Source organism: Raphanus sativus, chromosome 1 (genome assembly GCF_000801105.2).
Source record: "Raphanus sativus cultivar WK10039 chromosome 1, ASM80110v3, whole genome shotgun sequence".
Taxonomy (NCBI): domain Eukaryota; kingdom Viridiplantae; phylum Streptophyta; class Magnoliopsida; order Brassicales; family Brassicaceae; genus Raphanus; species Raphanus sativus.
Window position 1 is genome coordinate 17,713,009 of NC_079511.1, and position 17,301 is coordinate 17,730,309.

A 17,301-nucleotide genomic window follows, 5' to 3' on the forward strand; every position below is an offset into this window, starting at 1 on the left:
GAGAAATCTATGAGCAGCGTAAGGCTAAAGGTAAGGGACAAGCCAGAGCTGAGCCAAAAGGACGAACATCCGCTAGGTCAGTGCGTCCGCCATCTCATGCTCCACCAGCTTCTACATCAAGCTCTAGACCTGGTCCACGTCTGGTAACTGTATACGAGCTTGGTTCCGTTTCTGTTTCTCAAGGTTCACTCTCTCAGGTTGATCTGAAGGAAGCTCTTGAGGACACGGCTCACGCTCTTCAAGCACTAACTGACATTGTTCAGAATCTGCTTAGCTCGGTTGCAGGTTAGTATTTATGTTCTTTAATTATTTTCTAGTGCCTTCTGTTCTTTCTCGGAATTTTTAATCCGTGTGCTCACAAGCGGGGGGAGAGAATAAGGATTGAGATGAAGATGGGCCTAAGTTTGTGGGGGAGCAACCATTTCGTTGATTTTATTTTGTTGTTGTACTTGTTTCGGTTGCACCACTTGTTGCAATCTTTTGTTATCCATGTTTTCAGACAAACTCGGTTTTTGGGGGAGTATTTATGTGTGCTGTCTTTTTACTAAGATGTATTTAAATACTTGAACCATTGTTTAGGATAATATAAGTATGTTCTTGGTTGCATTGATCCTGTCAGTTGATCTTGGTGCAGAAATATGTTTGTATTGCCTTATTTTCTGTGTCTTCATCTTAGGTACTTGTGCAGAAATATGTTTGAAGATGTATGGTCAATGCGAAGATGTAGTAGAGCTGAAGTAGTTCATGAAGTACGACATTAACTACCATATGAGACAAACGAGGAGTAAGATGCACGTGTCGAGATAAGATAGACGCATTAAAAGAAGATTTAATGAAGAGCCAAATAAATGGGAAATCTTGAAGAAGAAGCAATCGAACTTATGAGAAAAAGAAGATTGGTTTATTCGCTGAATGAAGAAATATGGAAAGTTTCCATTGGGTAGTTTTCAGGTCTAGGATTTCATCTGCAATATATAAAGAGGGTTTGACACTATGTTGCCGGTCAACACAAAAAGAGAGCTTTTAGCAATAGAGAGTATTGTACGTCCGGAGAAGGAGAGACAAAGTATCTAGAGGTTAGGAGATTGAGTGGTTCAGAGACTGTCATAGGTCTGTGAACGAGGGAGACTGTCAACAAGTCAAATTTTATCTTGAGCTTGATTGAAAGATTGCTTTTAGAAAAAAACATGTATGTGCGTTTAAAAGAATTAATCTAATCATATTTCTTGAAAAGTGTTTCCCCTATACTAATGTGTGTTCTAGGTTGTAATGTGTGTTCTAGGTTGTGTAACTCGTTTATCTTACATTAACATTAAAATCTAGAAAGAAACTTAAAACACTCAAAATCGTTGTTGGTTTCGAGTCGGCAGAAAAATCAGAAGCATAAATGTTGCAAAAACTTAGTTTGTATCATCTGAACCTTGAAGAAACCATGAATGCAAGTTTAATTTTTAACCTTGTTTCTTCCTACAGAATTCAAAAGTTCAACATAATATCACACAAGTATTAACAGAAGGCACATATGATGAAAACAACCAATCAGACCAGAGTTTTCACAAGAAAATGCGAGCTAATTTGATTTCATCTTCTCGTACTGTTGTTGTTTAGAACATGGTGAAGCCGGAATGTTTCACCTTGGTTTCCATTGAGTGACCGTCTTTCCAAACAGCACACGGTTAGATGTCGGAGCAGTATTTCAAGATGGAAACGTAAGTGACAGTTTCTCTGCACATCTTTCTTGTTTGGATTTGTTGACAGAATTGCTGCATTTACTGCATCAGCTACTAGTTCCCTCTGCGAGTCTTCTAAGAAGTACCCAAGAGATGATTCCTCGGGCTTTCGATAAACAAGCAAAGCAAAGCAGTCCTGAATAAATCAAAATGGAAATCTAGTTCGTAAGATATCAGTAACATAGAAACTCTCAGCATTTAAACAGATCTTGCTTGATTGAGAAGGGAATAAAGTTAAAGGAGTCATTGGTACCTCCACTTTATCTTGAAACCCGGTTAAACCAACAAATTTAGCTAACTCGAGCCTGCTATACTTCACACCCTCTTCAAGTTTTCCCACCTGCTTATTCCATGTTTTCCGAGAACCATAGTTAGAGTCTTAGAGAAATATTCCTATGGTAAGAGGTTTATGTTTTATGCACTTCTTTATGTTTATGGTTAACACCAAAGATACCATCACAGTGCAAGCAGTTACTTTTACTAAGGTAACAACTTACACGAGACAAAGAGAAAATTCTCTCTAATAAGTATTAACAACTTGAAGCACATATGGATAAGGAATAAAGAGCATACACGAACTAATTCAATTAACTTTTGACAGTAGAGGAGGAAACAAACTACGGACTTTTCGTCTTGCAGAAAGTACAATTGGCTTAGAGTTTCCTACCTTAATCATGTGAAATGGATCTTAACGATAGGACACAAATGATATGACAAGATATCTCAATCCACCTGTACAATTTGGAGATACCAATCTCGTAGTCTAGCCAGAGCAGCATTAACCTCACCATCCCTGACAAGCTATACGAGATAAAGTACGGATCAGTCGAAACTAAAGTACCAAATGAAGCAGTAATTTCTGAATGGGAACCAAAAAGTGCCAGATACCTAGATTAGTAAATTTAGCAGGTCGTTTTGTTTTTAACTGTAACCAGTAACATTTTATGCGCTGTAGAACTACAAGTTCTATACCTGTCTAATAGTCTTTCTTTGATGCAAAGCATATGATGAATCATCCTCATCTATAGCATTCTCTTGAGCTATACGGATTGGAGGGACTGTAGTTTCAGTAGCAATGTTGAAAGCATTGAGTATCTCCTCATACCCATAGTGATGCAGGTAGGTCTTCACAAGCCTAATGATAAAGCGACAAATTTATACAAAGCAGACAGCTTGCCACCGATTCACTGTCCAGAAGGACAAAACAAATTGACCAACAATTGCAACTAAGTTTTAAAGAGTAGTGTACTTACGCATAACTGATATTGGGAGGTATGGATATTTTATCAATAGCCATATGTTGCTTATTCCTCTCTGATGCTTCATATCCCTAATAATACAGTAAAAGGAATCAGCCTCATCAAAACTTAATCTCAAACATATATGTAGTGTAGAGAGAGTAAGAGAAAGGGACCCAAGTAGTTAGCATTTCATCACACACGAACAGCAGAGGATGGATGTAACATATAATCGCAAGGTGTCCCAAGCGAACCACTGCCTTAGATTCCATAACCCCAGTATCAGGCGTGACCTACAACTTACTTTGCAATACTTCTTTCAAAGGACTTTTTCTTACTTTAACATCAAAAGCAAACTTTGTTTTCCCAAAATTGACGGAGACCCTACAAAATTTGGAAACACATGCATCGGCTTACTGTGGAACTCAACATGCACATAGAACACATAGGAGATATATAAAAAGCATTGGTATTGATCATGTGAAAGAAATTGAGAACATACTCTTCATTTTGGCTATGTACAGCTATAGTGGGGAATAGATGACCCTTTATGTTCTTGGGGATTTTCCCAACAAGAGCTCCGTTTTTACTGGCAATAAAGAAGTCAATCAGATTCAACAAACAAAGATAACGTCAACAGAGAAAATCAGAAGACATGACACAAATGGAAGCAGTTGCGTCTTAACTCTTACGTGAAAAAGAATTCCTGCGACCCATAGTTTATACCACCGCCAACCGTATCACCTGTCGTATAAGTTGGACCAAAGGCTTCGCCTATTCCCTTTCCTCGATAGAGATATCCATCATCCCCGTGATAGCCACAGCTGTTCACTTCCCATCTACCATTAAAAAATAAACAATAAATTAGACAACCACATAAGCTCAACCTCTATGATGGTAAGACAAATCTTACAAAAACTATGGAGGTTCTTGCATAACTTATATATCAAACGAATCCTTTTTATTAACAAATCAAGAATCTGGTTTTCAGTTGAGCCACAAAATAAAGTCTTTCCAATTAGGATTCTTTCCAAAACATAATCTTTATGAGAACCCCAACAACGAGCTCAACTTCAATGATAAGCCATCACAAAAATGCAAATGCTAAAATCTATGCAAGTAACCCTACTCTCAAAGGCACTATCATCCTTTTCCGTAAGCAATCAAGAATCTAAGATTTCGTTCGAGTAAAAAGTAGCATTTGCTTTAACCTTAACTTGTCAAAACCAATCCTACAGAAAGAAGACAATCTCATCAGAGAAACAAGAAACGTACCCGGGTTGTCTGCGCATTTTGAAGCTCTCCTTAGTGAAACCAATCGCGATTTGCCCTTTAACGCCAGCATTCTTAACAAAAATCTCGAAGTAGTAAGACACTTGAAGGGAGCAGGTTTATTAGCTTGAACAACCCCAACGTCGTCGCCGTGCAGATTCGTGTTGGTGTACTTGACGGAAAGCTTATCAGGAGAGACAATCAGAAACCCGCCTGCGCTATTAATCGTGTTAAGCTCCGTCGGCGATTCTTCGCCTTCACTTTCCTCCATCGCGTCCCCTCGCGACAGACGAACCTTGTCTAAGAAGTGCAAGAACAGATCTTGACCATTTCCGGCGTCGCCATTTTCGTTGCGGCGAACTTCGTCGGAGTTCTCTGAAGAGTTCATTGGATTGGATCACAGGGAAGAACCCTAGAAATCGAGATGAGTCTACAAACACTGAATCAAGAAGAATTTGCCGAGAATAAAGAGTAGCTTCTCTTTCGACAATTCGATCATGCCTCTGTAAGCATTAAATGATAGGATGATTCCCAACCAAAATTACCAAATAAATTCCTAGGTCTGGGCACAATATCCGGACCCAAATCAGGGTCCCGGACACGATCAGACTCGCAGTAAATATCCGAGTGGATTTTGAATTGCTATATCCAAAGAACTGGTTCTGAATCCGATCCAAAATCGAATGAGTATCCAAAGATATCTGAAATATGAATATATTACTTAAAATATATGTTATAATTATATTTATAATTATTTTAATATTTTAAATTAATAGTATATGTTAACTATAGTAGTTATTTTCAATATTTTTGAGTATTTTTGGATAAAATATGATAGTTTAGATAAACGTTTACCCAAAAAAACTTTGTGGAATGGATATTTTAGGTTACTTTTGAGTAATTTAGATACAAAATTTTGAACCGAATCGGGTCTTTTGGTTATTTTGTGTACAAATAACCGAACCCGTTTTTGATACTTTGGTTATTTGATTATTTTTCAGGTTCCTATGCATGAAAACCGAATCCGGGAGAACCCAACTCGAACCCTGTCCGAAATTTAATAATACCCGAATGGGACTTAATTTTAAAACCCGAAAAAAACGATCCGCACTCGAACAGGCACCCGAGCACCCATGCATACAACTTCCAATTATTTTCTTAATTTTTAAAAAAATAAAAGTGCTTGATTACATCCCAATCTCAATTTTTTTCTCAAGAACATTATACAATCTATTTATATATTCATATATCTACATATATAAAATAGAGGTTTTTCATTATCCAACCATCTTCCTTTTAGGCAAATGCTAAGCGATTGTGGTATGTTGGAATTTCCATTTACTGGAAATATGCTATCATGGATGGGTAAAAGAGCTCGAGGATCTACTGTAAGATGTCATCTGGATAGAGTTGTTGGAAATGTGGATTGGCATGAAAAATATCCTCACTCTACTGTTAAATATATGAAATTATGGAGATCAGATCATGTCCAATCTTCACAGATATTCTCACAAAACCAACGAGGAAATCAAAAACCTTCAAGCTTGATAAAAGATGGTTGGATAATGAAGAATTATGTCAATTCATCCTTAAAGGTTGAAAATCTCCTGATCTCCCTCCGAATGCAAACATCATGGAACATATCTCAAGCTGCCAAAAAGCTTTAAGTGAATGGAGGAGACAACTCAAATGTCAACTCAACAGAACTAGTGGAGGAGTTTAAAGAGAAAGTTGAGGGTCTGTACGCCAATGATAACGCTACAACTGAGGAAATCGCATAAACTTTGAAAGAACTATTTGATGCTCTTAAGGTAGAAGAAATTTTCTGGAAACAAAAAAGTATAATTTTTTGGCTAAGAAAAGGTTAGAAACACAAAAATTTTCCATGCACTAACAAAACAAAGGAGAGTAAGAAATAAAATCTCACGGCTTTTAGATGCAAATGGAATGGTTATTGAGGATGAAGAAGGATTGGTGGCCATTGTCACCAGCTACTTTAGGCAAATCTTTGAGTCATCAGAGCCAGAAGATATAGAGGAAGCGCTTTCTGAAGTGTCCACGAAGATTACATGGACAATGAATGTTACTCTTACGGCGCCGGTCACAGAGTGGGAGGTAAAATTATTATTTGCTATGCATCTAAAGAAGGCTCCGGGACCAGATGGGATGACAGCGCTTTTCTATCAGAAATTCTAGAATATTGTAAAGGAAAATTTAAATCTTATGGGTAATAAATTCCTTTTCGAGGGGACAATGGCCAATGGACTGAATGATACAAACATATGCCTCATCCTCAAAATGAATAAGCCTAATCAGATTTCACAGTTCAGGCCCATTAGTTTATGTAACGTTAGTTACAAGATAGTCTCGAAGGTCTTATGCTAGAGATTAAAAAAAGTTTTACCAGACATGATTTCAGAAATCCAGTCAGCTTTTGTTGCTGGGAGACAGATTTCAGATAACATTATGATTGCCTAAGAAATATTCCATGCCTTGAGAACCAAACCAAGCGGACGTAATAAGAGGATGGCCATTAAGTCAGAGCATACGATAGGATGGAGTGGCCGTTTATCAAAGCTGACTTACAACCTTAATCAATTTTACTTCTCTTCAGCATCCATAAGTATAAAAGCTAACTTACAACCTTAATCAATTTTACTCGCTTTTTTTGGGCTTGGTATACATTGGATCGGAGTCCTCCTGTGAGTTTGGAAAGTACTAGAGTTTGTGTATTTCTGATTCCCCTTTCACTTCTCTTCAGCATCCTTAAGTATAAAAGATTGAGATGATTTCCTGCGGTTTAGAGGGGTAAGAGTGTCTCATGCGACCCCATTATTCTACTCTAATGGAATGATCACACATTATTGGAAAGCGAGGGGTAGGTATATTACCGACGACCCCATTATTCGCCTACACTTTTCCAAAAAAGCTACATAAGTAGCAAATCAATAAGACGAACAAGATGGACTGCATCAGCGTTCGTTGGAATTGAAATTATAGGATTCAGAGAAGAGAGAAGAGTGAGCGAAATAGTCAGAAAAGAATACATGTTGGTCCATATACTTGTTTGAGGGTATTCCATATGTTCAGTGATCGATACTCCCAAGACGTAGCCTACAATCTATATTTATGCAGAAATGAGGTCAGTGGAGGGGTATGTCAGCAGTATCAGTGGAGTTGTGTATTGTATGGTATGGTGACTAAGCTAGTGTATAGTACATTGAAATATTCTAAGGTTAATAATGATTCATTTCCATCATTCATGTTTGCAGAAGTGAGAGTAGTGATTTAAAATTTAGTGAGTCCTTGCTGTCTTTAAACCTCTTTCATAAGACTGCTCTGTGTGTTTTGCTTGAGGACAAACAAAAGAATAAGTCTGTGGGAATTGATATACCATGGATTTTACGAGTTTTTAGCCACAATATATAAATGTTTTAGGAACTATATACTGTGTTTTGGAGTCTTTTTAGATTATTTACAGGTTCAGGTACGTTTTGGAGAACTTTGGTGATTATAGAGTATTTTGAGGTGCATAACTACTCATATACGTCAGAAGTTTAGCTATGGATGGGGACATTCCCACCGTTAGATTTAGCCCATATTTTGACAAAAGATAAAATTGATAACCCTAAACTTAGAATTGATAACCCTAAGTGTTCTTTCTGCTAAGCTTAGAATTGATAACCCTAAACTTAGATCTTAGGATTGATTGGCGCAAGTGAGAGCTTGGTTTGTTGCCTAAATTGAAACTAGATGATCTTATTAGCTAGATACATACGAGAGTTAATTTAGGTGCTTAGAGAACATATCAAAATTATTCGCTAAAGCTTGTTAAAAGAAATATCGACCGACACTCTGAGAGGTGTATCGATCGACGTTTTGAATGGTGCATCGATCGATGCTCCAAAGGTGCATCGATCGACACTATCTTAGGATTAACAAACGAGAGTTGAAATCCCAGGTCTAACATTAGATAATCTCTATATACGAAAGTTGATAGATTATAACTTAAGTTTTAGTTCAAGAACAATTAATATTTATGACTCCTTGATATCCTAATTAGTTTGCATACTTATCATACTTGAGAATTTACCAGAATCTAGCTGTTTTCCAAAAGTGCTTACAACCTCGAATCAATCAAAGAAACTACATTTTTCACTCTACTATTTATTGTTTAAATCATACATATCTAGCTTTAATTCGAAAACTACAAGTCTATGTGTAATCTTAGAGTCTCCGTGGATTCGATCCCTAAATACTACAACTGAACCTTTTATTTAAGAGAAAGAGAGTAAGTTGCTCTAGGGTTAATTTGAGCATATCAATGGCTTTTCTCATTATCTCCATGACATCATCTCTATGGTATATGTCCTCTTTTTGTGAAGGTGGGGGTGTAGGATGAACTCCAGGCTTCTGAAAACACCCATCAAACTATGGTTATCTCAGATACTCCCTTGTGATATATCTGCCATCTCCAGTATTGCTTCTATATCCTCCTTAGAAAAATTGATGATCTTTCGATCCAGTGCGTATGGATTGCTATCTTCATCTCTGTAAACTCCATACTCATCTGGTTTCACTACACAGTTCTTCCTTCTTGAAGAGGTAGCAGCTTCTATTGCAAATCTCTCACAGTAGTAGTTATTCTCCCAGTTGCCGATCGATCCTCCAACTTGTTGTCTATCTTGGTCTCATGTACCCTGTCGATCGATGATTTTGGCTGGGTGTCGATCAACTTCTCCATTTTATTCGTGTTCTGCTCCAAAGTCAGAATAACAAACTGTTATGGAACCATGATCATCTCCATTCTCGATGTAGGCGTCTGTATCTTGACAACTCTCACTGGATCATAGTAGACGGTGTGATCTATGAGTATGAGAACTGATTAGTCTACATGTTGCAAACTGCTTCTACAGTAGCCATGCAAGCTCTCCCAAGTAGCAGAGAAGAATTCCAGTCTATCTTGATATCCATCACATGAAAGTCCACTAGAACTAGGGCATTCCTTATTTTCACTTGAAGGTCTTTGACGATTCCTCCTGAATTGATCTTGGAACAATCCGCAAAAGTGAATGAATCCTTAGAAGACTCTATCTTCAGACCCATGCCAGCTGGTCCACATCACCTTAGGAAGATGCTGACTGAAAAACATGTATCGCAGAACGAGCCAGGATAATCGATGCCTTCTATCAAACATGGAACTACAAACTTCCGAGGATCACTTTTCTTCTTCAGTGTACTATTCTGCTTCATCATTTCTCTAATATGATGAAACATCCCCTCAATGATTTTTTTTTTCAGTCTCACTGGTCTCTCTAAAAGACATTTATGATATGTGGGTGAAGTAAGTTTAATCGAATGGCTTATCTATAGGGATCTTTAGTACCTTTTTTGCAAAGCTTCTATCTTCTTCTCATTCGATTCTCTCTTTAGATGCTTGGGAACCTTTTATTTTCTTTCTTCAAAGTCTATCCCTCCAGTAATGACCTAAACCACTGGTGAAAGGAATTTCTGAAACTTGACCATGAATTCACTTTTCAACATAATATACGGAAACCATATCTAGGGGGAGGAATAAGCTTTATTGACAAATGTTCAAGCAAAGTCATTTACTACTCCCCACGTAGATGCAAATGCTCATTATATTATCCTTTTACATTTTACTAGGATTTGGCCCGCCCTACGGGCGGGGTAGTCAACAATAAAATACAGTTTTAGTATTAGTATATATAAATTTTACTAAGCGTTTGGAAAATGAAATGTTTTTTAAATGGAAATCATGTTATGGATTAGACAACTAATAAAGACATTTTTTCTTTATATTCGTTTTATCCTTTGCGATTGTTTTTTCTGGTTTTACTTTATTTTTGTAAGATTATATGATACAAACAAATATGGCATTGTATATACTCTAATAATTTTTTATCCTTTAATATTTGATCATTTAGTATTTATTTGTATATGAATGGTGGCTATGTGTAGGTTGTTTTAGATCTCATAACCATATTTATAAGCCAAAAGGAATTTTCATAAGCAGTTCAACATTTTTGATTTAAAATCATTTTATCTTGGGGCATCTTCTGTATAAAATACACTACTCAGATTAAGTGCAGTTCAACATTTTTTTATATTTAAAATCATTTTTATCTTGGGGCATCTTCTGTATAAAATACACTACTCGGATTAAGTGCTGAAACTCTCTTTTGCTATATGAAGCTCTACCGTATTTTAATGATGGGATATTCAAACACGCTTACAGAAAATGTACAGCACATTTGACCAATTCCATTTTATTAAATCTAAGGATATGTTATAATAGCACCTTTCGTAAGCTTTTAATTTTTTTCCTATTTAGAGTTAATATCAGTCCCGAACAATACTTAAAAATGCAAAAACTGAATTGTTTAAGAAAGCTAATCTGCAAAGTCTTTTCTAGTAAAAATTCAAGAATCCTAAATGTGCATCTTTATTACAGTAAAACAGATCATAAGATTTTTCAAAAAAAAAAAAGAGATCATGAGCAACTAAGTTTTCATAGCATATCAGTTTAATGAGTCTATAGGAATCATATGTGTGCTGTATTTGAAAAGAGTTGTTGTTTCAAGCGTCCCCTACGAATATTCATTTTCGAATTTCAAGATTTTAATATAAAACTAAGACATAAGTTTACTTCACTGTGATTTTGTTCAAATATGCAATTATAAAATGTTTTATATTAGTTCCATTATATTACGAATCAAAATTTACATTAGAAACCAAACCTCAGGCGAACTGAAAGATTATAAAATAAATAAGAGACAGGAGAAGAAAATGTGAATCTGCTAAAGCTTCTAACTATATGATGGGGATGGATTGTCACCACCCACAAGGCCCAGCGAAAAGGAGGCCCATTACTATCAATTAATGGACGATCGGCTCGAAGCCGGCTCTTGACGAGTCTTCACTCGGCTCATGACTGCTTTAGCTAGGAGACGAGCGGCCGAAGAGAACGACCAAGCGGCTCGGGCCGAACAATCGTTCCGACTGGGCCTGCAAGTCAAAAGGCCCATAACAAAGAGGACGGATTAGGTCAGAGCTAACCGACCTAAGAGACTATATAAGGAGTTGAGGACAGGAAGGAAGAAGGGATCACGACTTAGACACACAGACTTGCGGCAAGATTAGGGTTTCCATTACTCTCTCTGTATCTCGCCGCTTTCTCTTGTATTTCCGGCTAGGAGCTTTCCGAGCATCGACTAGCCGACTTCCTAACTCTTGTACCCTCGTTATTCCGACTCTAATAAAACGTCTCTGTTCATCCCACTCTTGAGTTCTTTTACTTTCTGTTGACCAAACTCACCTCAAACAATTGGCACCCACCGTGGGGCCGATCAGAGTAACGTTTCTTAGACCGATATGACGATTGGTGACTCGAACCCTGGCACTTCCGGCGAAGCGCCCGAGCTTACGCCTCCGCCTCCTCCTCCTTTTCTCTCGTCGGACTTTATGAGCTCCGTGATGGCTCGTCTCGCGCATCAAGAAGAAGTCCAGAAAACGACGAACGAGCAGCTCGCAGCCCTTGTAGCTGCTCTCACCGCTCCTGCTGGGCCGACAAGCCGTTCCCAGCCTGTCTGCCGCCATCTTTTCCCTCCAACGCCGGCGGAAGACCACGCCGTCGACGAATCTGACCCTAACGGGCCTCATGGCGTCTACCCTACTCCGGCGACAGCAGACCCGACGACGATTCGCGAGATCACCGAGCTCAAACTCAGCCTTCAACAGATGAGCTCGCAGATCCATCAAGCGACGAGCGCAGCCCCTCAGATTGACAGCGTCATCGCCTCCACTTCGCGCTCGCCCTTCGCTAGCGAGTTAACCAGAGTCCAGCTCCGCAAATTGAGAAGCTCCGTCTCCCCGAGTACAAACCCGGTGGCGACCCAGTCGAGCATCTAACAGCCTTCAATATAGCGATGGCCAGAGCTACTGTCAGCCTTCAAATTGAGAAGCTCCGTCTCCCCGAGTACAAACCCGACGAAGAGAAGGACGCAGGATACTGTCAGCTCTTCGTCGAAACACTAAACGAACAAGCGTTAACCTGGTTCTCCCAACTCAGCGAGAACTCGATTCGAAGTTTCCGAGACCTCTCAGCTGTGTTTCTCAAGACTTACATCATGTTCACAAAGCGAGCAGTAACCGCTTCTAGCCTGTGGAATATGGCGCAAACAAAGGACCAAAGCCTTAAAGACTACATGGAAAAGTTCAAGACAATCGTTTCCCGAGTCGACGTTCCCGATCACATCGCTATCGACGCCTTGATGAACACCCTCCTCGTCAATTCGAAGTTTCGAAAGGACTTGTATTCCAACCCTACGACTTCGCTCCCTGACGCTATCGCCAGATCTCACAACTTCATCCGAATGGAAGAAGACACCAAGGCGATAATCCGAAAGCAGAAAGCCGCCAAGCCTGCAGCAGCCAAGAGTGCGGGTGCTCGGACAGAGCCGCGCCAGCACGCACCAAGTGATACTGGCAGCAAAAAGGGCGGTCTCCTCTACGTCGTAGATGAGAACAACGCCCCCGTTTCAACCATGGTCATGCACGACAAAAAATGGAATGTCTATCAGCGAGAAACCGACTCTCCCGATGCGTCTCCCAGTACCCCGAGTGCTGGAACCGTGGCTAAAGTCGATTCGGCGACGGGACCGACCAGAACGCCCATCGATCTTACGAAGAATTGCAAGTATCACGACGTCAAGGGGCACGATACGACTGAGTGCAAATCTCTCTACGCCCAGTTCCTCTCCTCGATCGAAAGCGGAGATTACAAGATCCAGCCGCCGAAACCCAAACCGAAGGGGGAGAACAGCTGGAGCAGGAACAAAGACAAGAAAGCTCAGCGAAAATCGCAGGGCAAAAACCGTAAAAGTGACAAACAGCCAAAAGACGCAGAAAAAGCTGCCCGAGAGACCGACGATGACGACGACTTGATATACCATGGATTTTACCCTTTTTTAACCATGGTATACTAGTATTTTATTATATATTTAATCTGTTTTCTAGCCTGTTAGGTATGTTTTCAGGTTCAGGAGCATTTCGTGAGAAAGTGATGTTTTGGAGCATTTTGGAGTACAAGAGATGATACACCCGAGTTGACCATTCAAGACTAAGTCAGAAGTCAACATTGCGATTACAATCGATCGATACTCATCCTGAGTCGTCGATTGATGCAGCTGAGAAGATCCGCGTACTAGAAGATTATAATCGATCGATACACATTCAGTGTTGTCGATCGATATCGAGGACGGAATGGTTTAGCCGAGTACTTCACCAAGACTTCACCAAATTACGAGATTGCCCCTGACGAGTTTTTAACCTAATGGAAATGCTTAAATACTCCTGCAAAGTCTTTTTGACGGCAAGTTTTGAAACCCTTTGAAGCTTGAAGCTGTTCACAGCCAAAGCAGAGAGTGTGAGAGAGAGACTAGAGTTTTATTTGTTTGAGAGAGATTGGAGAGATTTCTCATCTCCTTTTGTATTTCTACTTTATTCTATCTATGCAATTCTTTCATCTATCTATTGTCATGAATTGTTTAGCTATGTCTGAGTAGTCTACTTGTTAGATCTAGGGTTTAAATAGGTTTGTGGGATTAGCCCCAAGCTATAATTGCTAAGTTGCGATACTCATCAAATGGATTGTACCCTATGCTTGTTTTAGAGTAGCTAACTAGAACATAGATCATTAGGATCTTAGATTATCTTGAATTATCTATTTGAGCGATGCCTGTTTCCCGTTGAGAAGAACGATAGTTCCTCCTTGAGACATCGCGGTCATATTCGGTTTGCGCCTAGGCAGATCTAGAAGCCGTCGATCGGTACCCTACTGGTAAATCGATCGGCGCCGCGAAAGGTGTATCGCTCGATATCTCAAAAGGATATCAACCGACTCTTTTTCTGTGTCATCATGCGAAAGGTGTGGCCAGAGATCTAGATATTTTAACCATAATCACAGGTCAGAAACTAGATGCACAGGGAAACATAATCCCTGAAACTGAAGCTGAGGCTACAGGAGAAGCTCAAACACGATCGTTGGCAGACTATAACCGTCCAGACGAGTACTACACCAACATATCAGCTATTCGACTTCCAGAGATTCAGAAGCCGAACTTCAAGCTCAAGCCTCAGTACTACTCTCTCGTGTCTCAGATACCTTATTCTGGGCAATCACACGAGCATCCTATGGACCATCTAGAGAGGTTCGAGGATCTTATCGCTGCTATTCGTATGGATGGAGTCCCCGAGGACTACCTACTCTGCAAGCTCTTCAAATACTCACTGATTGGAGAAGCTTCGCACTGGCTCAAGCAGCTACCTACAGGATCACTGACATCCTGGGCCGACATCAAAAACGCCTTCCTGCGTAATTTCTTTGATGAGGCACGCGCTGAAGACTTGAGGAGCAAAATAGCCACTTTCGCGCAAAATCCTAGTGAGACTTTTAAAGACGCGTGGATAAGATTCAAGTTCTTCCAGCGAGACTGTCCACACCATGGATTCAATGAAGTGCAGCTATTAAGCACTTTTTACAGAGGTATCGCCTTAAGGTATCAGATGGCTCTTGATACTGCTAGTGAGGAGAACTTCAACACTAGGAATCCAAGAGAGGCTGTGAGATTTATTGAGAACCTAGCCAACAGCAGCAGCACCAAGAACACTGACTCTGACAAGAAGAAACCGGTTGCAGCTGTGAGGGATTAAACTCACCACCTAGATTTTTAGATCAGGTTTAAAGTTTTGGAAAGGTTAGGGAAAGATAACGCGGGCTGAATCCCGTAATAACTTGTTGAATGAACTTCGATTTGTATTGATAATGTGGTAAAAGAATGGTTACAAAGATGTTTCTCTTGATGATTACAAAGATAGCAAAAATGCTTTAGAATTGATATGAATAATCGTGAAAAATGAATAAAAGTTGAATCTCCCCCCTTTCTTGACTTGCTTTCTCTTTAAATAGCCTCAGGTCCCGCTTGATCGTCAGCAACTGATTCCCGAGATCTTCTCCGTTTATTGAGGAATCCGCAACAGCTTCCCTTTGACCGGGTCTTGCGCTCCTTCTATTACGACGTGAGCTTCTTCTTCACCGTGACCTCTTTAAAGATCGCCTTTAGCTTCCAGCCTCCGGCTCCGCATTAGACCTCTGTTTAGGTCTCCGAAATGTGTTGGGCTTTGACTCGGCTCAATACTTGTTTTGGTTTTATCATCAGCTAGCGGGCCATATTCGGGTCCAACAGTTGCCCCCAGCTTTCGAGATTAGACTTCGTTATTCTCGGGAGCTAGACCTAGCCGCCCATCCTAGATCTTATGGTTGAGATAATGATTACTGGCTATCTCAACCATATACATTCTCGCTTGATCGGACGGTTGTAATCTCTCTCTAATTAAATCGACGACTTAGATTAAAGCGAGTTTGAAATTTGATTTCCGATTTACGAGACGTGATGGGATATAAAGCTGAGAGAATTAACTGCTTGTCTCTCCACTTCCTCCACGCCTCTCGACGGTTTCCAAGGTAATTCACCTCTTTTCCTTTATTTTACTGCGGTTTCTTACTTTTTTTTTTTATCCGCTTCTTGATCGAACTAGTTCTCCATCTTTAACCTCTCTCTGAGATTTCGCCTTAGTCCAATTCCTCTCTTTTGCTTCCTATTTCCCTTTCCTTTTACTATCATGAGTCAAAAAGAAGGTTCCGGCGAGGTTCAAATCTCAGCCTCCGGTGCCCGCATTATGAAGGTCAAGCGGGAAGCCGGTGAAAAGATGACAGAAGCCAAGAAGAAGAAAGTTAAAGACTCGATCGGAGCAAGGGTCAAGAGGATGAAGAAGAAAGGGGGAAAGAGCGCCTCCTCCGGACCTCACTTCCCTTCGCTCTTGAAGAGTCAAGACGTCGTCAATCTTGCTGTTCAAGCTCACGGCCAGAGTGACCTAACTAGAGCTTGTACAGATGAAACCCCCGAAACCGTTCCGGAGGGTTGGTTTTGTCTTCATGAGAAATATGTTTCTAAGTGTCATCTTAGATTTCCTCTCCCCACCCTTTTTCTAGATCTCTTAGATCATTACCAATTAGCCCTTTCTCAACTTTCTCCGTCAGTTATCCGAGTGATAAACGGATTCATCACTAGGGCCAAGGAGGAAGGAGCTATCGTGGGGTTGACTGAGCTAATGAGTCTCTTCTCGATAAAGGAGAGTACTTCCAAGGATGGTGGGAGCGGTACCTACTATCTCCCCGGTCGTCCAGGGCTAGGCATATTCAAGTTCACGGCCAGTGACGATGACTGGCGCAAGAAGTATTTTTATGTCAAGATTGATCCCTCGACGGTTCCTGTAGGCCGCGACCTCAGGACCTCTTGGTCTGACATTTCTGGTTAGGACTTTAGGGATATGCTTGCATGTTTATTTTTGCTTATCATGATGTGCTAATTGCCTTTTGATTCCTTTTGCAGAAGTTGAGGATCCTATCAAGTTATCTGGTAAACTCACCAGAGCTCTTCACAGGAAGCTGCAGCACAGCCCTAATAATTGGGGAGCTTATACCACTTCGAGAGTTGGGTAAGCTAGATTTCCTGATCGATACAAGGCGTTCTTCCCTGACTTAGTGACGGTTGCTGGTTTAGAAGGTACCTTTCCTTTGATAACTTCTAATTTTCATTATTCGAATCTGTTTTATGTGATTAATGAATCCTTTTCATGATTCTAGTCTCTGAAGGTGATTCAGTTTTTGAAGTTTCGTCCGGAGCAAGTACTTCCGAGAAGACTCATTCACAGAAGATGCCTATCCAGCCTTCCTTCTGTTCCAGGGGCAGATCGACCAAGGCTGCCAGCTCCTCTAGAGGAAGCGACAAGAACCAAGGAGGATCCTTCCTTGACTCTGCTCCTGATAAAGGTGTTGGTTCTTCGGAGCCTAAAGTTCAGGAAGTTGGCCTTCCCTCCGAGGTTCTGGTGACTGAAGCTAATCCTCAAATGGCGAGGGATCCTCCAGAATTTGAGCCTCCGAGGAGCAAGAGGTCCCGGACTGACCAGGTTGACAGACC

The 17,301-nt window shown here is 40.3% G+C and overlaps 2 protein-coding genes across 2 annotated transcripts; one reads left to right on the forward strand and one right to left on the reverse strand.

Moving 5' to 3' along the window:
- Positions 1-1,435: 1,435 nt before the first annotated feature.
- LOC108812437 (ran-binding protein M homolog) lies at positions 1,436-4,828 on the reverse strand. Its single transcript, XM_056986874.1, is given in 11 exon segments — positions 1,436-1,866; positions 1,984-2,070; positions 2,463-2,531; positions 2,703-2,865; positions 2,984-3,060; positions 3,145-3,228; positions 3,307-3,352; positions 3,471-3,557; positions 3,661-3,807; positions 4,244-4,343; positions 4,346-4,828. Coding segments are annotated over 11 exon segments (1,428 nt in total). The 5' UTR covers positions 4,629-4,828; the 3' UTR covers positions 1,436-1,581.
- A 7,361-nt stretch (positions 4,829-12,189) lies between these two features.
- LOC108847932 (uncharacterized) lies at positions 12,190-16,823 on the forward strand. Its single transcript, XM_056990137.1, has 2 exons — positions 12,190-13,138; positions 16,714-16,823. Exons 1-2 carry the CDS (start codon positions 12,190-12,192, stop codon positions 16,821-16,823), a joined length of 1,059 nt encoding a protein of 352 aa, XP_056846117.1.
- Positions 16,824-17,301: the final 478 nt, after the last annotated feature.